General features: G+C 32.1%; 1 protein-coding gene across 1 annotated transcript in view; it reads right to left on the bottom strand.

The window, feature by feature from the left end:
• Pik3c3 (phosphatidylinositol 3-kinase catalytic subunit type 3) overlaps positions 1 to 23345 on the bottom strand; it is a 121833-nt gene that overhangs the window by 78673 nt on the left and 19815 nt on the right. Inside the window, exons 5-9 of the mRNA XM_046428417.2 lie at positions 10640 to 10726; positions 8594 to 8689; positions 5541 to 5612; positions 4549 to 4653; positions 3840 to 3932 (exon numbers count right to left, since the gene is read on the bottom strand). Of these exons, the coding sequence (XP_046284373.1) occupies positions 3840 to 3932; positions 4549 to 4653; positions 5541 to 5612; positions 8594 to 8689; positions 10640 to 10726 (453 nt within the window). The remainder of the gene's footprint in view (positions 1 to 3839; positions 3933 to 4548; positions 4654 to 5540; positions 5613 to 8593; positions 8690 to 10639; positions 10727 to 23345) is intronic.

Here is a 23345-nt window from a genome sequence, read left to right as displayed (position 1 = left end):
ATAAGTTAATGAAAGTAAAACATTTAGAACAGTGGCTTCCATATAATAAATACTTTGAAAAATGTTCATCATTTTATTTTCACTTATTGTTATTCTATTTTGTATGTTAAGTCTAGTATCAAATGTTCATTTTACTGCATTTATTATAATATTTCATATTAATAATTCTGATAATCTCTCCTCTGGATCTTAGAATTACCTATTATCTCCTACTACCAGAATCACAATTACATCAATGCCAAAAATACTATATTTACTATATATATATATATATATATATATATATATATATTTTTAGGTTTAACTGCTACCCAACTCAATTATTAGAAGTTTCTACTTTGTTCTTCTTCCAATACTTCCAATTCAAAATATTCAAAACTGAAAACATATCCTCATCTGTCTTTCCACATACCCTATTTCCTTATTTCTGATACTTGGGCCTAACCTCTGCAACTTGTCTCTAAGTCAACTTTGTTGTACATTTTCCTCCCACTCCCTTGCCCTTCACCATTGCTCTATAAATCAGTACATGAGCCTCTTAATTCTTTCTTTCTTTCTTTCTTTTTTAATGGTGCTGAGGATTGAACCCAGGGCCTTGTGCATGCAAGGCAAGCACTCTACCAACTGAGCTATATCCCCAGCCCTAATTATGTCTTTTTAATAACTTGTCGGCTTCACTCCAAAGTGCTTAAATTCATCTTCCTAAAATATCACTTAAGACATTAGTAGTTTCGTGTTGGCTATAAAATCCAATTCCCAAGGGCTAAACTCAAGAACCAAAACAATCTGGTGCCTTCTTTTCTTTAAATAACCTTTCATACTAACTATTGTTTTCTGAACAGACTGCCTTACTCATTGTTAGCTTCTCCATGAAAAAATGATCACCAAGTAAATAATGTCATCAGAGTATGTTCAAATTTAAGCACAATTTTTCCTCACACCACACCATAACAATCCTGCTACATTTAATATTTCCATTACAACAATCACCTTCATTTTTACTAAAAGAGTCACCCTTAATTACTATCCCCATACTTCTCCATATTAATGTGAAAACATCCTTTGCCTAAAACAAATTTCATTTATATAATATGTGGACATAATACCTAGAGCCTTGTACAATGCTAGGCAAAAAGTGAATAAATGCTTGTTGAACTTCAGCTATGATTCTGCATCAACTTCTTATTAATAGACACAGATATGATTACTGTCCTATAGTCACTGTCTCAGAAGAAGCCTCCTAAGAACAAGCAAGTGCATCACCATTATCTTCACTATATGTGACTCTTCCAATAGCTTCTTCTCCAAGGCATAATCAAGATCATGAAGTTAATATGACAATTATTTTCAACCAACACTTTGTAAAGAAAAGCTACTATGAAAGATAGCTTTAAAAAAAAATCACAACATTTACATTTTGGGGTCTACAAAAAAAATAAGTCACTTCCTATCTATTGTGGACTACAACTGGAAATAATTTTATTAGATTAATTTATTAATGTAAACTTTATGGACAACATCATGTCCAGAGTAGAGGATTTTATCCAGAATATTCAAGACAAGCCATATAGAAAAAAATAGGTAGAAAGACCAAATTTAGTTTAAAAAAAAAAGAAAAACTTTGTAAGAACCAATTTTCTCCAATTTCTTTTCTGAGCACTGCCTTTTCTCTAGGAAAGCTCTTTAGCTGCTGAGCCCAAATGCTAAATCACAATTTCTGAGAACCTAACATTAAAAGAATGTCTTTGTGTAAATGAATTAAGGAGTGGTTTGTGGGGCTATTTGTTTTCTACAAAACCCATTTTAAATTATTACAAGGATACAAATGTGGCTGTGTAAATAATTCCTCTGGTCACTTCAAGGCCAATATACATTTGGTTTACTCAAAAGTTCTTCCCCCAAATTAAAAAATATCTTTCACTCTACTCTAGGCATCATTAAGAATCCTGTAATATGTCCTGAGAATTGAAGTTTCATCACCACCTTTCGAAAACTTGAAATCAACTAGTTAAATGAAACTTGCCACACACTTTATATCACTTGAGCACTTTATTTCTTTTGCACATATCTAGAAGTAATTGAATTTCAGTGGGAAGTGACTACTTGTTTAAACAAACAATTTTTCTTGCAAGCTTTTCTAAGAAAGTTCTGCTCTGTAAATCTATTCTATGCTTCTTGAACCTATACATCCTAACAGGTTTAATTCAATATCCTGCTGTGTGTTTTAGACAACACTGTGCTGCATTCAAGACGCAATTTCTGTGACCAAGGTTACTCTTCATTTAACACAGTATCATGATACTAACTTAATCTTTATAAAATGAAATCAGAAACCTGTGTTTCCGTTGATGAATATTTCCTTTCCTTCAGTGACGAAGAAAATAACACTCAAAGCTATAGTAAATCTCCAATTCCTCTCTCATTCTTACTATGGATATAAAGGAGAATAAATATGATTCATCTACAAAGAATTTCCCATGGTATCAATAAATGATAAAAAGAAAAGATCAAGAGTCAAGATCAGCTGTAACCAGATTTTTATCTTTACTTCAGAAGCTAAAGAAAGGAAAATGAGTTCAGAAAAATAAATTAAAACAAAGTAGCTAAAAACCATCTCATGAGACTGTAAAACATATTAATTCATCTTCACATAATTATGTAACAGCTTCCTGACAGATATTATTTTTTCTAAAGCTTCTCTGCTCTGCTCCTAATGCTCTTCAGCATTCCTGCTAAGGAAATCTTCCACATAATGTTGGAAACGTTTTCTCTACAAATTCTCCTTTCTTGTCTTCACTAACTCACTTCTCTTCTATCTCATCAAGCATATCCAGAGGCACCATGTATAAGCTTTGTGATTCTTCAAACATTCCTCAATCTCTCTAAAGAACAAGTTTCTTCATCTGTAGAACAGTGTCAGCATTGTGCACATTGTGGGGTTATTATGGAATTTAAAAGATCCCTGGCATACAGTAGCTGTTTAAATAAATGCTGGTTATTATTTTTATACTTCAAAAGTTAATACTTGGCCATTTATCATAAAGCATTACAGACTATACTAAGAACCAAAAGAGACATAAAATTCATACTACCAATTAATAATCTCATATTTAACATGAGGAAACTAAAGCTTAAAAAGGTGAAATAATTTGCCCAAATTAAAAAAGCTTCTTGGTAATGCTAAGAAGATTCAAAACCAAATCTCTAGACTCAAACTTAGGGCTAATGACTTCATCACTTCTTTCTCCAGAAACTATCCACTCCATGGTTTCACTATGGAAATCAAACATCTCAAATCACCGAACCTCTATTCTGCTTGCCACTTCACTGACTCAATTTCTACCTTTTCATTTATGTTCTTATTTTCCCTCTAGCCACAACTCCAGAATTCTATAGTTCTTTTAATAGTGTAAACATTTTCCTATTAGTCCAAATTCAAAGAGGTAAGAACAATGAGATATAAAACAATAATAGTCACTCTACACAAAGAACATACCAGGCGCTCTGGTAGGTTATTCATTTATATTATCTCACCTGTGAAAGAAAGCTGTCTCCACTAGAATAATAACAAAAAGTAATTTACTTCTTTCTAACATATACAAGTTGTTGTTTTCAGAAACTGAATCCAAGACTCTCTGACTTCAAAACCCATTCAGATATTGTCTATGCATCAACAAACATAAACATGCCCTGTGCTACCTCTTTATTTTTCTCCCCCAATGGAATATCAGATATATTTCTCTGTAATAATTATAAGTTGATAATAACTGCATTTTGATTGCACTTTTACCTCATCTTGATCATTCCTAAAAAATTCTGACAATATTCAAGACACTCACTTTTTCTTGATTGGTAAGATAATATCTAAACTTCCAAACAAGATCTTGTTCTTCATATGTAAGTTGTTTGGTTGGTGGATAACTCACAATAATCTATAAAAAAGCAGAAAAAGAACTCCTTTGTCAAATATGTACTTCCTATATATTTCCATTTAATATTTTTCATTTATTAAATATTTCAATAATTCAATCACTATACAAGCAAGAAGGTACATTCAGCCAAGCAACACTTAAATTTGCCATAGGTATCTATCCAGGATGTAAGGAGAAAAAGAAGATGAAAATGTCATACTTCATATGTAAGTACATAACTACAAAGTTCATTTACTTCAACTAAAAACAAAACAAATGATGCCCCATCACAAAAAAGGAAGAACAAAAAGTAAAGCAAACTCTTATCAACTCAATACCTACAACAATGCACATTTACACATCATCTTGTCTCTCAGGCAATGTCTTAGAGCCATGTTCTAACAATGCTACATTGTGAAAGTAAAAACTATTTGTAGCTATTTCTAGAGTAAATACATTTACTAAAAGCCCCCACATAATTTTGTTTAAATGCAGACATGAAGAGTGTTGACATTATATAGGGCTGATCAACATGGAAAAGATGTGTATCTAAGTCATTGTTAAACTAATGTACCATCAGTTGCCACTGAAATACCCATCAAACTATTTTTATATTCATATTTTATAAGTGTCTTACATTTAGCTGATCTCTCGTGGCAGCATTGGGTTTGAGATCATGGTCAGAAGGTCCACTTCTTAAACTCCGGGCAAGCTTGTGGTGTTTGCTTTCAACTAAATTCTCCTATAAATTATTTTAAAATACTGATAATGTAAACTTCACAAAAAAAGAAAACTCGATAGCTATCTAGTCAGAAATATAAAATGGTTGCTTACTTAAAATCATTTTATAATACTTAACATTTTATTTTAGGACAATTTTAGTCCCTTATATATCTTTAAATAATATGTACCCATTTCAAGAGTGGAAAACTATGAATGACTTAAGCTCTACTAGTGTCATAATATGCACATGCCATGTCAGCTTCTTAAAACTTCTGGTGTTGACTGTTTTACTCATGGTCAACATCATCAGTTTTAACCACATTATTATTGCTTAAGAAAATATGTGTGTTTTTATATTTCCTTTGATTTCTTAATACATTTATTTTATTAGTTGACTGCAGGTGTGTGAATTGTCTGTTCATGTCTTTTTCCTAACTTCTGATTTTGATCATTTGTTCTTCAACTTTTTAGAGCTCTTTATATATCAGTAGTTCTAGTTGCTACAACCATCTTCCTTATTTTACAACAAAGTCTATCTTCCAAAGATGCTCATCCATTAATCGAAGCTGTCAGATCCTAATTATACAAATTTTTCTTCTGTATAATGACCATCTTTCAAATACCTATTCTAATAAGTTCCCACTCTAACAACAACATTCCCCACCTCTTTTAAAAGGGATTCCTAACTCTATATTATCCTGACCTTGTTTTTAAGATGTCAGTGTACCTTGTGAAATTTCCATTTGATATCTGATCCTAGTAGCTAAAGTAGACTTATAAAATCACTTCTAGCTAATTGAAGTGGATACATATTACTTTTTCAAAAGAAAAATGCACTTTATGGGTCTAAGTCATAATTATTAAGGAGAAAAGTACTTCCATTAAAAAATTACACAACAGAATTACCATAGACATCTGAGGGTCAGGAACTTTCACTAATTCAAAGCTTGTTAAAATTGGAGATGACTCATCACCATCCTGGATTATAGTGCAAGAAATGAAAAAAGAAAAGAACTTTAGCCAAATGATAAAAAGTAAAACATAATGCTATATACTATATTTTAATTCTATTCAATAAGCATCATTCTTTCCTACAAAAAAATCCTTATCCTGCCAGGCCCAGTGGTGCATGCCTATATCCCAGTGGCTCAGGAGGCTGAGGCAGGAGAATCTCAAATTCAAAACCAGCCTCACTCAGCAACTGAATGAGAGCCTAAACAACTCAGGGAGACCTTGTCTCTCAATTTAAAAAAAAAAAAAAAAAAAGGGCTGGGGATGTGGCTCAGTTATAAAGCGCCCATGGGTTCATTCCCTGGTACCAAAAATAATAACAATAACTACAATAGTAATAGTAATCCTTCTCTTTTTTCACCTATCTTAGAAAATATATTTTCATATCTTTGGTTACTGATATTTTGGAAAAAAATAAAATCTAATAAAAATTACATTTGCAGAGATATGGAGATATGAAAATTAGCAAATGTTTTTATTGCTTTATTTTTTAAAGAATTTATTATGACAGTTCATCAAAAATAAAAATCCTAATACTCAAACTTGGAAAAATGAAATTATAGAGCACAATTAAAGTGTGGCACAACTGATGTGTTTCAAACATTTCCAAAAACCACATAAATGCTATTAACTTTTCAAGGGATCACAACTGAGATTCACTGAAAGGAATGGAATTTTAAGTGTAGGGTTAATGTTACTCAAATTTATACATAGCTAGAGATACAGAAATACTGCTCCTTAGAGGAACAACACAATGTAAACTTAAATAATAAAAATCAATCAATCAATTCTTAAGAAATAAAGCTGTCTCATTTTGTTGGTGTTATTTTTGAAGAATGCTGGCTTTTATTTTTATCCTATTCAGGCATGGAGGTAATTTAGCATAATAAATGTCACTGCCAAATATTCTGGAAAAGGCTAAACTAATTAAGGTTGGAATTCATTTCCTCATGATTCTATACCAGCATCAAACTTTTCTGTCAATTTCCAAATGCTAGTAAGTTTTCAATTTTAGGTACATTCAACAAAATCAGGAGAGACTGCAAGAGGGGAACTATTGTGACTTAACTTTAGTTCAGTAATTGAGTCTTACAGAAAACCACAAATTCCCACAGCTGTTGTTTAACAGGCTTGTTCTCAGTCACAAAACCAGAAAACACATTAATCAGCCCAACTGTGACAAGTAATCTTCACTAAGGCTATCTGTCACAAAAGACAGGTGACAAGAAAGTCTATTTCCATTAGATTCAATACACTGGCCCAGCAATCTTTACACTAAGTGGAAATATGACAGGATGGGCAGACAGGCATTAATTTACAACCAATTTTCTGGAAGCAGTAGAAAGGGGTCAAGAACCTTTTCAAAAATACTTGAAATTCTTCTAATTTCTATTCTGTTATTATTTCATCTATTATCAAAGCTGTCTTTCAAAAGATCCTTCACCCTCCATTAGCATGTTTTTGCAATGTAAGCTCCATATAAGCAGAAAATACTGCTTTTCATGATATTATATGTAGTATAAAATATAAAATACAATTTTATTAAAATGTACTGGTGACCAAAAAAGCCCTTTTTTTTTTTTTGGACATACTTTTCTAATAAATCACTAAACAGTGTTATATAATCTATCTTCCTATGTTCTGTTCTCTACCAGGCAGTATCATTTTTAAAAGACCAAAAACTGTTAACTTTTCCTAATCTGCAACAAAGTGAAAAGGATACAAACTAAAAGAAAGACATAAATATTAACTTGAAAAATAACTATAAAAGTAATCAAAAACTAAATAAACCCAAATCTTCTATTATGAAAAAATTTCAAAGAGCAATATACAGTTTAATAAGTGTGACACACACACACACACACACACACACACACACACCAGACACTGTGGCACACACCTATAATCCCAGCAAGTCGGGAAGATGAGGCGAGAGGATTGCCAAGTTAAGGGGCATACTCAGCAATTTAGTGAAGCCCTAAGCAACTCAGCAACACCCTCAAATAAAAAATACAAAGGACTAGGGATGTATTTCAGTAAAAAAGCCCTCCTTGGGCTCAATACACTGTACCAAAAAAAAAAAAAAAGTACATATATTTAAAAATCATTTGTTACAGTATTAACAAATATGTAAGTATAATTCAAAGTGCCACTTCAAATAAAGATACTTTATGCAAACTTGGTTATATGCTACAATAAATATTAATTATGCTATGTATCAAAAGTCAGTTCTCATTTCCTGTGACTTGTCTACTATTTCCAACATAATAAAAGATACCTGGTTTAAATGGTTTCAAACTAAACATTTGATTATTTCTGTAGTATTTAAATGAAGCTTCTTCAGAGTACATATTTTTCAAGTACCTAATACATGTCAAACAAAAAACTATTTTCCTTTTCATAACAGACCATGGCAAACCCATAACTGTGTTATTTGTTATTAAATCAGCCCAATGGCAATGTGAGTTTTTAAATTTTGCATATATTATATATCTAAATGCACATTTAAAGTCTTTTATAAGTACACTCATTTAGGGCTACATATAGAATTCCAACATATTACATATATATTCAAACAACAAACCTTGCCTTGATTTTAAAACTATGATTTCCCCCTTTTACTTTTCAAATGAATAATAACTTTAAATAAAGCCTTTTTTTTTTAGTGTTCTACTTGCAAATGTGTAGAACAATTAATCAAAAAGTTTTTAACCACTTGCATACTTATTGAATTTTTTAACCCAGAACTGCATTACATGAATGATTGGCTTTTGTAATCTTATTGTAGCTATATGATTTGATTTGTGTATACATAAACAGCTGCTGCTGACAGCTGTCTGCTGCTATCCTGCAACAAAATAATTCATCTCAGCAGGAACAACAGTGATTTTTTTAATGTTTCCCCTCCCCCCTTCTTCAGAAACCACAAACAGTTCCAAGGAAAATACCTTTTCATAATAAACAATACCATACTCCTTATCATCACACTTGACACATCGAAATTCAACCATCAAATACATGAAATTAGAACTTCGTTTTTCACTCTGAAAAAACAAATTTATGAAAAATGATCACTTTCAACATTTTCTTAAAAATTAGTATGCATTGTTTTTCCCAATTCAAAAATAATGTATAAATCAAGTACAATTTAAGATGTAACAAATTTTTCTTCATTATATGCATGTCCTGTTTTATATAGCACTGTTTTATATGTATCACTATTATTTTACCCAGTAGTATCTATTACTCACTCACAATTCCCTCCTCAAATTTAATAAAACTTTTTTGATTCAGTAGTTCAGATTTTACAATATAAAGTCTTGAAAACATTCCGTATATATCTACATGACAACTGTTTTATTTAAAAAGCAAAGGTATTTTGTATTTCTAACAATGTTGGAAAAAGAACAATCCACCCTTAAACTGAGACTAATCCAACTGTATAGGAACTAATAAATTTTAAGAACAGGTAAAAGAAAAAATAAAAGTACATAACTAAGAAGGAGGCCATTTGACCTTACCAAGTATAACTTTTAGAAGTTTTTCATAATTTACAAATTGTCTTAAGACAACTTGTCATTTGTAAAGTGTTTTGGGGGGCGGGTTTTTGGTGGTGCTGGGGGATGAAACCCAGGACTTCCAACATGCTGGCAAGCATTCTACCAACTTGGACTATATTACCAATCCTTCATTTGTAATTTTATCAACACTGGGCAATAATTACTCCTTATTTCAACATAAAAAAAGTTTATTCTTCATGTCAATATGTCCCCTTTATTAAAAAAAAATAGGCAAACAGTATGACAATGAAGTGAAAAAAAAATGGAGTCTAAAAGAGTTATTAGTCCTATCTAAACCAGCTTTATAAATGGCTTTAAATGAAATACATAAAATCATAAAGGTTTAAAGAGGTTATGTAAATCGTTCAGCACATCATAGTCTATTGTGGTAATGGTAATGATTGTCTCTCTTAAAAAAAGGGGATGCAGAAGATGAGAAAGTATGGGCAACACCATATTTTCTACATCTCTATGCACTGAAACTGAAATACAGAGAAAGTCAGTAAGTATTTTGGTGTACTTTCTTTTGGAATGTAGAATTATAAAAATTGAAAAGGTAAACGTTTCTGTACATGAGAACAGATTATGAATAAATTTAGAAAAGACAACCAATAGTCCAAATGAACATAAATGTTAATCACCACTAAATTCATTTTTAAAAAGAGCAATGGTTCATTGTAAAATTAAAAGCTTTCTACCTGCTGAGAACTGTTCAGAGAATATAAATTAAGTCACTTGTGGACTATGGTGGTCATTATGAGCCAGACAGTGATATTCTTCTTTCCTAATTTGATTAATATAATTGTTATTTTTATTCTCTAGATTTTTGTCTAAAGAATCAGGCCAAGCATCTGGTATTGTAAAACAAATCTAGAAAAAAGGAAAGCTTTCTTAAATAACATTTAGAAAGACTCTCACTGAAGTTATCTTTTAAAGATAATGTCATAAAACTGGCACAATTAACAAAGTGAAGGAAAACATAAACCACATAACTTTATCAACGGTGCAGAGTCCTATATGTAGAAACAAGAGAAACAATAACATCAATTGGAGAGAAGACTTCTTAAGATGATATGTGGTAATGGAAATGAGTAAATAAGCAGTGGGCTGAAAGGAAGATTTATCCAACATTGACTTGAACTTAAACATGAGCTGCCATTAGAGAGAACACACAAGTGAGGCAGCAAAACTCAACAGATTTAAATTTATATGATATTTAATATATTTACAATATAAATTACTATTTCATGATTCAGCATATATTAGAATTTAAGAAAGGCAATATGCCAAGTTTTCTACTAACACAGAATTCACACCTATAAACATTTAAGCCCAATAACCCCACATGTGTTAGATACTTGACTATAAACAATTCTTCTCAAAAAACTGATGTAGAAATAATGTTCTGAAATAAAAAAGATGTATATAACCCACCTCATTTATCATTTCTATTTCTCTAAATGTCAATCTGTCCAGCCAATCTACTTTCACCATGTGTCCCTGTCGATGAGCTTTGGTGAGCTGCAGAAAAAAATATAATGGAGAAAACCTTAACATAGATTTTAAAGAAAGGACAATAAAAAATGATATAGGTTAAGCATCCCTAATCTGAAAATCCAGATCTGTAATGTTCCAAACTCCAAAACTTTGTGTCGACATGACACAAGTGGAAAATTCTAAACCTAACCTCAAGTGGGGTCACAGTCAAAACACAGGCGCACTACAAATAATGAATTATTTTCAGTCTATATATAGAAAGGTGTATATAAAAAATAAATGAATTTTCTGTTTATATGTGGGCCTCATTCATAAGGTATCTCATCATGTATATGGAAAAATTCCAAAATCCAAAATACTTCTGGTTTCAAGCATTTCAGAACAGGGATACTCAACCTGTAATATCAATTACATATATGAAACGTTCTTACACACATCAGAATCCTTATGTAACCGTTGTGATAAGAAACTCGGCATGAAAAAAATTTTAAAGAAAAGCCATTAAAATAAAAAAATATGAAAGATCCACAATCTTGCAATGCTTAGACATTTCTTACATTTTTACCATTTTTACTATTATAAAGAGAAGGAATTATAATAACAAATCCTCTAAGAAAGAGTGTGTAAACCACTTTTTCTTTTGTCCACACTTTTAATCTAACAAACATTATAAAAATGGCAGTCACAGATACATATTTCTCTAGCATGTATAAATTAAAACTTTAGGCACATACATATACATGCATGTTTTTATTTTAGGAAACAATGTGAAAATATTTTAAATACCTAGAGTTGCTGTTGGTAGAGTACAATGAGATCTTACATACCAATCTACCCTTAGTTTCATAAATTATATAACAATATATCAACTATTCAAATCCACAGAGAATTCACAATAAGTTCCAAGAGCCTCAAATTAGAATTAGTTTTTGTATTAGAACTAGCTTTGTATTAGAAACCCCAGCTTCATTTAATGTATCAAAACCTTTCTTTCTAAACAAATTCATAGCATAAAGCACAACTGGATATCAAAGTTTTATATAATAGGTTATCTATATCTGTTATCTTCCTCTTCATTGGCCATGTCATGACAATATTCTTATAAGGACAACACTACCACCAATTATTGTCTCTCTAACAGAACTAAAATTTTCAGCATCAATATTCATCATCTTCCTACACTCTCACCACAATTACAAGGTTATACTATTTTGGAAATGAAAACAGTAACTGCACACAAAAAGTATGAAGTTCATTTTTTTTAAATATTTTTTTTCAGTTGTTGATGGACCTTTATTTTTATTTATTTATTTGTTTCTATGTGGTGCTGAGAATTGAACCCAGTGCCTCACACATGCTAGGCAAGTGTTCAACCACTGAGCTACAACCCCAGCCCCACTGAGGTTCATTTTAACACATAAATAATATCAACAGCATTTTTACAAATAAACTCAAAAAAAATTTTATCTAAGATAGTCTCTGAATGAAAATGCATAAAAAGGTATCAATAAGTGCTTAGGCTAATTACTGTCACAAAGCAGGGAGTAAATATGTTGTTGAGTAATTAATGGTAGAGCATTAGGATAAATATGCTAGCAATATGAAAGAGCCCAAGAAATGGACAATGAGGGAATCAAAGAAGATCAGGCAATGTGTACTAAAAGAAAGAGTACTAGACTGCGAGCCAGATACCTGGGTTCCAAACATAACACTCCATTTTCAAACTCTATCATTTTGAACCTGCAACAATAAGTTGAAAGTATTATATTCTATTCCTATTCTCCAAATTTAAGTGAGATAATGTATATAAAACATGACAGGTAGTCATGACAATAGCATCCATAATGACTATTCCTTGTAGTTCATTAAAGGTTTATATTCTTACTCACTTGGCAACATGTTCCAAACTGGTTTTCAAGATAAATAAATTTATAAAAGGCAACGTTACATCCTTTCCTTGTAAGAACAAAGTTAATAGTATAAATCAGTAAAATGAGTTTATATAATAAAGAAAGAAGGAAAAAATAACATTTACATCCAAATTTTGGGCACTTATTATAATCACTCTTCTAAGAAGATAGTTTTGACCCTAGTTTACAAATGCTTGTTATTTACTACTACGAAGTGGCAGAGCTAGAATTTAAATCCAAGGTTTTCAAAGCCCATTTTCAGTTGGGCACAGCAATTCACACCTGTAATCTCAGTGACTCAGGAGGCTGAGGCAGGCGGATCAGAAGTTTTAGGTCAGTTTCAGCAACTTAGGGAAACCCTATATCAAAATTTTAAAAAATAAATAAAAATTTAAGAAAGAACTGGTAGTAAAGCTCCCCTAGGTTCAAGTCCCAGTACATAAAAATAAAAAGGCCCATTTTCCTTCTATCAGTCTTTGCCACTCATTCTCTATATTCATGCACTATTACTAAGAAACTTTAGTTCAATTAATTTCTCTCATTTGTTGAACAGTAGTTAGTTCCATATTCATAATACAATAGTTATTCTCCCACTAATTTATTATGTGAAAAGAACTGGCAATAAAGTTTAGTTGTGGAAAATGTAGTAAGGCCTTTTCTCTCCTTTTTTAAATACTCAGACAAATCAGAAATGTCTGATCAGTATGGCGGCACTAAAACTGATAAAGTCATTATGGAGGGCAATTTGAAATCATCCTGGAAACATTCACATTTGTTCTTTTTTTTTTTTTTTTTTTTGTAGAAGGACACAACACAATGCCTTTTTTTTTTTTTTTTAATGTGGTGCTGAGAATCGAACCTGGGTCCCGCCCGTGCTAGGCAAGCGCCTACCGCTGAGCCACAATCCCAGCCCTTGTTCTCATTTAAAAAAAAAAACCACACATGGAAGAACGCAAATATCCACTAACAGTGGGAAATGTTAAGTAAACCATGATACACACACACTACAAAATGCTAAAATTAGAAAGAATAAGGAAAATCTATACAAAACATTACAAAATTCTTGACATATCATATTTCATACATTTGATTCAAGTGGGTTATGAACTCCCATTTTTACCCCAAATACAGAATAACCAATTAAAAAAAAAAAAAGGAAAATCTATATACTCAGTAGGGTAAAACAGTGTTGAGAGCTCAAGTAAGTACAAAATCATAGGTACTATTTACTCTATGATGATTGCTTACGTATGTATTTCCTGCATTCGATTTTGAGATTAGGAGCAGAAATACTAGATATTTCTCTATTTAAATTAGTTTTATAATTTCTAGAGAACTGCACAGTTACTACCCAGAACTTCTTCTAGCCACCTGTTATGTATATCTATTACTAAAGAACAAACCACCCCAAAAGTTAGTGACTTATAATAGCATTCATTTTGTATTTCTCCATAAGTCATGAGAAATTACAAAATGAGAGAGCCTCTTGATCTTATTTACAATTGCTCAGGAGAGCAGTAATTTGGTGGCTGGGGTTGGAGCATCCAAGATGGCTGCACTCACCTGTCTGATACCTTGATATTGAAAAGGGTGGGCTTAGCTGGGATATGAGGGTGGTGGGGCCACACTCCTTCCCTATTTGTTCTTTCTCGGTGGTGTTCCATCTTCAGTGGTTTTTCAACATGGTTACCACAAAAGAATAGTGTAGTACCTAGGTGTCCTCAAGAAGTGCAAAAACAAAAGCTGCCTAGGTGTCTTACCTAGAGCAGCACAGCATCATTTTTGCAGTACTATATCAGCGAAAATAAGTCTCAAGGCTAAAGAAGATTGACTGTGGAAGAGTATGAGTATCAGAAGGCATGCTTCATTGACAGCTAGTTAGAGACTAGCTAGTACAAGACTTATTAGACCAAACACAAAATACAATTGATTGTATACTTGCTCCTTTGCAATTGAACAGAGTTTAAAAATGGCAAAGTCTGCTCTTAGCTGAACTATAGGCAATAGGTAAAGTCTAGAAACAGCTGTGACAACTACAAAATGATCAGTCTCTGCCTTCTTCAAATAATCTCCCTCATACTTCAAAATAATCTAGCCACACAATCTCTTTTGGTTCTTAGGACTAAAAAAACTTTTCTTTTTAGGGGCTTAATGAAATACTTAATAATTGTGAATAATTAAGTGGAAAATATTTTTAAATTGTATAGATTTATAAAACTATAAAGCACTGTTAAAATTCTAAGCAACTATTCTAATTTGCCCATAACCTATATCACTTCATCTCTTATTGATGCTGATAACAATGTACTCAGACTTGGATAGTTTTCACCAGTCTAAAACAGCTTCTATTTAAATATCCCCAATCTCAGAACTTCTACAGATATTGAAGACCAAAAATAAACTTTAAAAACATAGGTAAAATTAGTTACTGACATAATAATTTATGTTTCATTTTTGGGTCTGAAATGTCAGTAACCTACATTATTTCCAAGGAGGAAAAATCTGCATTCTGTTAAACAGCAGGATAAAAGTAGTACAATCTGTTTTAAATTGCTTGTGAAGAAATCATCCTCACTAGAGTGCCCATTCTAGTAAGGAGATAGGTCAAGAAAACAGTAAAAGTGTCATTCACTCTTTTTTAAGGAACACACAGGTTTCTAAAGAATTCACAAGAAGTCATATAGAGTTTGAAAGAAAAGCCTACTGTCACAAAAATAATGACACAATTATTGGGCCCTAACTTCTCCAAGAATTAAACAGCAAGGGGTTATAAAAGCTTTTTAAATAAAAGAATCCCCAAGAACCAAATAACATGCCCAGAAAACTTTTTGGAGTACTAATCATGTATTATCAAATTTGATGGAAAGAGGAATATGTGCTTGAGGAAGATGTCTCATATCAGTGGGTGTTTAATAAAAGTATCACAGACAAATCTACAAGTAGGCCAACTTGCCACACTGTATCTAGACTAAAAACAGCAGGGAAAAGGAATGTTAAACAGTGATCCTTGGGAACAGACAGTCCTGCAGGAGAACCATAACTCTCACAGGTCACTGATGCTTATTTTTACTTGCCTTATTATACTGTTTTAAAAGGAGCAAGTATACAGACTAAAAATGGCAAAGTATACAGAGTTGTTTTCATGCTAAAGCTATGAAAGGACAGTAAAACCTAGCACTCATGATTTAATGAAAATTTGAAAGAAATTTTATCTGGAAAGGTGACAAGGATGGAAAAATAAATATTTGTAAACTTCTGAATTCTGCCCAAGAGGTTAGAGTTGGGAAAAGAGAAAGATATTTGAAAGGAGGAAGGAGAAAAAACATGATTCGGGCCCTTGATCAGTTTTTGCTAGAATTTATACAGTTAACATAAATGTGTTACTTTATTGAAGTAATGACCTCCTATAAAATTTTCTGCCCTGGAGGTAAGTATAGCATCTTTATTAAAAGAACTGTAATGTGGGAAGAGTGAGGAGATTCAGATGTTAAGTGTTTATATGGTTAACTGCTTAGAGTTGTAACTATAAATCAAAAGTAATAGTGAGAGGGATGTGTGCTGAGGTCTCTCCCATAGATAAAATTTAACCAGAGACTTGAAAGATAAGGAATCAGCCAAACAAACAGGATGACACCTTCCAAGCAGAAGAAATAGGTTGGTTGTCAGCACATCAGCAAACCTGATCTGCCTAGGCATCTGAGACCAAAAATAGTAAGCCCTCACGAACAATTTACTGAATAAATCAAGTTCTCTTCAAAGTGGAGGGTAAGCAGATCTATATTAATATCAGATGTTACACTAAGAATTAGCTTTCTTGAGGTTCATCAGGATCTAGAGTTTTACAATTTAAGCCAAAAGAGGGAGAAAAAAGAGTAAGAAGCACTGAAAAAACATGCTCATCTGTTTCAAGTCAGCCCATTAATCTGCGAATAGGCAAAAGGGGAAAAATACAGAAGGAAATAGGACATTTACGCAAAAGGAAATAGGAGAGAACTAACTTCTGCTTTGTAGTGCTTTGTCAGTTTTTTTCCACATTCATATACCGACTGCATCTTTACAATAAACATCACTAAATACATATTTGTCACACAATACTAACATTGCTCAATTTCACAGATACTATAAAAGGTAGGTTAGCTTTGTTTCTTAAGAGATTGTATGATTGTATAAGAAATTTAATACTATAAGATAAATATAACTGATCCAACAAAAGAATTCACAGATGTTCCCTAAATGTTGATCTTAATTTATGTATTTACACATATTTTGTTACTGTTCAATCGGAAACACAAGATATAAGCAAATTAATTAAGTCATCTAAAAATAATTCAAAAGAACCAAGACGCACTTTTCAAACAAGGAGAAAATTTAAAGTGGACAATACCATAGTAACAGAACAGAATTGTAAATATTTTTAATTTCCAACCACAGAGCATTGATGAAATAAATTACGGCATATTCACAGTATGCGAATTTTTCAAATTCTTACAAAATAGGATGTAGAAGTACCTTAAATGACCTAGAACAACTATGAGACACTACAAGTGTAAACAAAGGATTCTTTTGAAAACACACACACACACACACACCAATCCCAATTTAAAAATCAACACATATCCATACATTCACGTATTTATTGGAAACATGTAAACTAAAATATTAATGATGTTATTTCTGGGTGGTAGACTGGGGTAAGATTCCCACAGAGCCTCAACAATATTTTATGTTTATAGAAAATTTATATTATCTTTGTAATAAGAAACATTAACAAAAGCTACTTAAAACCAAATGCTGTTTAAAAACAATTGTAGATAAATATGTTAAAAAATCACTAAAGATTAACATGTATAAAAATACAAATTTTAAAAAATACATAAAGAATCCAAAAATATCATCTTAAGATGATGTAAATTAAAATTTTAAATGATGTGAATTAAAATGATTTTCCTTCACAATACTTAAATTCAAAGAATAAAGACATATCTGATTAACTTAATCTGATCATCTGAAATCAAATCCAAGAATTAATAGAATTGTTCTATCTCAAAAGTTATTTTTTTCAAAGGTTTTTCCATTAGGTCTAACTAAAGAACTATATAAATCAGTGTTACAATTTTTCAGTATGTGCTTAATAAAAACTCTTTACAAGTGGATATTTATATGCTTTAGGTATCAAAACTTACTTATGTCAAGAAACTTTGAGACAATAAAAAGATAAGGAAACTTTCCAAACAAATAGCTATACAACAAATATAATTCTTAAGCCAGACAGCCATACACACACACAAACCCACACATATGTACACATTTTCCTGGAGATTCTAAGCAAAGAAAATTAATAAAACTTTACTTTTTTTCCACTTCTCTGATACTTACTAAAAATAAACAAACAGCCTGCTGCAGTGGTGCATGCCGGTAATCCCAGCAACTAGGAAGGTTTAGGCAGGAGGATTACAAATTCAAGACCAGCCTTAGCAACTTAGCGAGACTGTCACAAAATAGAAAATAAAAAGGGCTGGGTATGTAGCTCAGTGCTAAAGCGCCTCTATATTCAATCTGTAGTACCCCCACTCCCCACCCAAAGAAAAAGAAAAGAAATACATAAACAAAACCAATGTGGCTTGTCAAATTCACAGAGCATATGTGAATAATAGCCATTTTCCTAATAATAATGCTGGGTAGTAACATATACAGATTTTTTTTTAGCATGATTATGCTGGATTGGATTTTTTCAACTATCTCATATTTTCTTTCTCTAACTCCCTTCAAGTAAAAGATCACAACTGAACTCTATCAATTTTAATACTGCCCTGAGCCTATAATAGAACTGAGCAAAACAGTAAAACTAGAACAAAATATCATTATTGATCTACTAATATATTCATAGGATATACTATGGCTCATCGATTTCTATTATTAAAAAGTAAATTCTTCAAAAAACATAAGATGATGAGTCCTATCTGTATTAAATCAAATGTAAGCTATAAAGTAATTTATACACACACACACAAAAAAAAAAAAATTATATTTTGGGACAAAATATAGTAGTTGTACATAAGAATTCATTTGAATGATTGAGATTAAAAGAAGTGGTGTACATACAAGTGTGTGTATTTCAGAGCTTGCACATGGCTATATATTTAATTCTTAGCAAACAAAGGGGTTTCTTCTGGTTCTATCTTTCTGATTAATGAAGTCTCGGTCACAATTCCTCAACTTTACTTTCAAGTTTTACACATAAATCTTATCATTCAGGAAGAACAGTATTTGCCTCATAAAAGTTTCATTTAGTTAAACTTCTCAGAGATTAATCTAGCTTTAAAAGCATGTTAACTTTCTACTTTTCTGGCAGGAACTACAGCTGTAAAGACAAACAATAGATTTTTCAGAACATAAATCAATACTGTTTTAGGGTTCAATCTTACACCAACAAAAACTAATTTAGTCTACTTTATACCATTAATTTTAAAACAAATCCAAAAGTGTTGACAGTCTTAAACCATAAACCAAATGACTAATAAAAAAGATGCTACCATGCAGGATGAGGAATAAATGTACAAGATATCAGCAAACCCTTGTTATAACACAAAAGAATGACAATGCATAATGACAGCAAATAAGCCACATTTATAAATGTTAAAATATTATTCATATAAAAGCCTATATTTAAGACTGAGGATATAGCTCAGTTGGTAGAGTGCTTGCCTTGCTTGCATCAGGCCCAGGATTCAATCCCCAGCAACACACACATACACAAAAAAAAAAAAAAAAAAAAAAAAAAAACTATATTTAAGAGGTTTTTTGCTACTGTTAGTGGTACCACTGAACAAGTTTGCTGGCCCTGAATAATTTCAGCCATTACCATAATTTGTTGTTAAATTATTCATCATGTATTCATTACATAGTCTAATCTTTTAACTGTTTTAGACTATGAATAAAATGTAAAAGTGATACACATAGACCAAAAAAAAATGCAGAGAGCAAAACACTGTATGTACCTTATATGTACTTTTTTACCTAGATGTGGATTAAGCAATTAGATTCACATTCCTAAAATGCTACACTTAGTTTAATATAGCACTATATATACTGTTCAAATCATAGTGATAATTTATAAGTGAATTAATGGAAAAATGAAAAACTACAGATTATCAAGATACTTCAACTATGATATAAATCACTAAGTATTTACACTATAGAAAAAGGACACGTTCTCTGCATGAAATATCTAACCAAGTGAAAGTTAACATACAGAGATATTTCTTAAAAAAATATCAACTTTTCCAGAAAAGTCCTAACAAAGAGACTCTACTAAACATACTTTTAGGAACTTCCTGTTATATTCTGCAAACACTGGGTTACATAATTATTAAAGGTAAAAGAGCATTATATATCCATCTAAGTTCCAGGCCAGACTCAGCAACTTAGCAAGACCCCATCTCAAAATAAAAAAAAAAAGAATTGAAAATGTAGCTCAGTGGTTAAGTCCTGGAGTTCAATTCCTAGTACAAAATAAACAAAATAAACAAAAACCTTGAAATGATTTTTTTTTTGTCTCAAAAAACTAATTATTCATGGATGAACTAATAAAATCCAGTTTGGATTCCTATTGCAGTAATTCAACAAAGCTAAGATTCAGACCCTGAACCACAGTGAGCCCAGGCAGGCACTCGAGGTTCAGCCTAGAAAACCAACACATCTTCACTGCAGCAATACACTCTCCTCAACATTCTCAAACCTATCTGTTTGGGACCACAAAGCATTTTTCATCTACTTGTTATTTTCTCTTTGCCTCCTCTTAATCAATTTGACAGAAACTAAAGCACATTCCAAAGGCATCAAGCAGAGCTGCTAAAATGAAAAGGAGACAGTAGAGAAGCATGCTTTTGTACTAACCTTTCATGTCCAAAGACATGGATTCAAATATAAATCAAACACTAAAGCTTGGTAGTCACATCCAAAACCCCAGGTGGATATGCATGCTAGTCATAAAATTCTCATAATATGACAAGTTGAAAATGAAATAGATGGGAACAACATGCAAACTGACTCAAGTTAAAGCCCACAATCAATTAAAAGGCTGGGTCATGGACAATGAAAGCTTAGCAAATGCCCAAGATGCCTGACCTTTTAATATTTTCACAAATATATTCCAACAGAAAGATACCTTGTTAGTAAAAACAAATTAGGGAAATTTACAGACAGTAAAGAAGAAAATGATCAAGATGGCGGGGGGGAGAATGATGTATTTTCAACATTCACTTCATTCTGTTCAAAGTCTAAGAAATCCAAGTTGTAATAAACAAGACCTAAATTGAACACTATTCAGTTTTGTTTCCCTTTCTCATACTCATTTTTTCTCAAAGAAAAATAGGCATATTCATAAAATTACTAGACAAGTTAATTCCATTTTAATCATTTCAAAAGAATTTAACTTCTGAAAAAATGTCACACTTGGAAAGCAGTTTCTAAAACTTCTAGTTATTCATGTTGTAGTTAGAATTCAACTTACATAGCTGAGAAATAAATCAGAGTAAGAATATTAAGTCCAGCCTGGAGTTCAGGTTCTTTGCTTAATAATTATCTAATAACATCTTTTCACAGGCCATTTAAATAGTTAATCTTCATTTCACAGTCCTCTTGTCCCATTACCCCTAGGCAACCAAGATGGAAGCAGTCTAAAACTTAATAAACTTTCCCATATTGCAGTTTGAAAATTGTCACTAAGCTATTTATTTAGGCTCAGGGGTGCAATGCAGAGTAACTATGCTTTGCTATTATTAAGATTTATGTATACCTTTTACTCTTAAACCAAATGTCTTCTCAACAATTATATATACTCATAGTAAATTCACTGGCTGGAAAATCAAAATGTAACAAAAAAATAAATCATTCAGTTCTAACCACTTAAACCTCATGTATTTAAATACTCATTTTTTACTTAAAATGGCAGTAATGTTTCTTTTGTATTAAAATGAAGAGTGGAACATACAAACTCCTCCTCATTTTAAAAGTTGCACTAAAGACAATGTCAAAAATGTTTTTAGGAAGACAGTGTTAAGCTAACTGAACAAATATTTTTCAATGTGTAATCAGAAAAATAAGAGCAATAGAGGAAGAAAGTGTGTGCACTTATTACTGTGGCACAATTTTAAGAAAACAATACCAAAGTATCTGGTAAACTATCAAGTTAAAATCATAATAAGTATGAAAGCACATTTTCACTGTTTTCAAGGCAAATGAACCTTCCTTTGGTTGAAGAAAAAGCTGTTTCTAAGGAAGCCTGACTGAAACATTTAAGAACTAATCAAATGACAACAAAGTCTAAGAGCACAGCAATATCATTCACATTAGACAAGTACTGGAAAACACTCAAGTGTTTTGAAAAAAAGAAATGACATGATCATAACACCTCCACAACTGCAAACTAATAATCATACTTTTGTTCTCTACTAAGATAGTAAATATGAAATTCAAGGAGATAAACCATCCCAATTACTTGCCATGTTGGAACTTTTAAAATAATAGAATGTGAAGAGCTACATGAGAAATCAACCATTCTACATTTCTTTTTTTGTTTGTTTGTTTGTCTGATACCAGGGATTGGGCCCAGGAACACTTAACCACTGAGTCATATCCCCAACCCTTTTTATTAATTTTTTTTTGATTCTGAGACAAGGTCTTGCTAAGTTGCTTCGGACCTCACTAAGTTGCTGAGGCTAGCTTGGAACTTGAGATTCTCTTGCCTCAGTCTCCCAAGGCACTAGAATGATAAGTGTACATGCTCAACCATTCCAAACTTATGATTTTATAATCTCAGAAACCATCTTCCCTGGGTTGGTAGGATAGCCAAAATTCTGACTCATAACACCATATTCTTCCATGTAAATTGATGTTTAGTGTTCAAGTTTCCAACATCATCAAACCTAAGTGTTAGTCAGCTTTGCATCACCGTGACCAAAAATACCTGACAAGAACAACTTAGAGGAGAGAAAATTTATTCGGCTTACAGCTCAGAGGGTTAGTTCATGGCTGGCTTACTCCACTGCTGTGGGCCCAAGGTGAGGAAACACATCATGGTGGAAGCACTGCTACATTCATGGAAGCTAGGAAGCAGGAAGAGAGGAAAGAGGCCCAAGGAAGGTGAAACCTTCAGGACATGCCCCTAGTGGCTTTCCTCCTTTAGCCATGCCTCTATAGTTACCACCCAGTCAGCCCACTCAAACCAGGATGAATTTATTAGGTTACAGCTCTCAGAATCTGATCACTTTACCTTTGAATATATCTGTATTAACACAGGAAATTTGGGGGGATACCTCCTATCCAAACCATAACACTAAGACATTGTTTTTAAACACAGTTCTTCAATAGCAGCAGGGATATAAAAGGTGCTAAAAACCTCAAAAGCACGACCAGCTGTTGTATTGAGAAAAATGGAATATATTAGCCCAAAGCACCAAGAAATAAAGAGTTTTCTTCAAAGAAGGAGCAATTCCCTAACAATGATAAAAACAGGATCCATTTTTTTCCCTTAAGTAATTATAGCTTGGATGGTTTCTATTTAGCCTTTGGGGAACATAAGTTAATACTAACACAAGCTGTCAGCACTTAGTAAGCTCTAAAGTCTCCACTCCATTCAGAAGTTTATCTTTTACAGCACAATCTACTAAGGAAAAAAGGGGAGAAAAGTGCTAGGCTTCAGTTACCATCAATAAAACTATAAAAAGCTTATT

This window comes from Marmota monax, unplaced genomic scaffold (assembly GCF_021218885.2).
Source record: "Marmota monax isolate L192 unplaced genomic scaffold, Marmota_monax_Labrador192_F-V1.1 WCK01_AAM20220418_F8-fsc00031, whole genome shotgun sequence".
Classification (NCBI taxonomy): domain Eukaryota; kingdom Metazoa; phylum Chordata; class Mammalia; order Rodentia; family Sciuridae; genus Marmota; species Marmota monax.
Note: the sequence above shows the minus strand (reverse complement) of the source record. Positions and strands in the feature narration are given on the sequence as shown.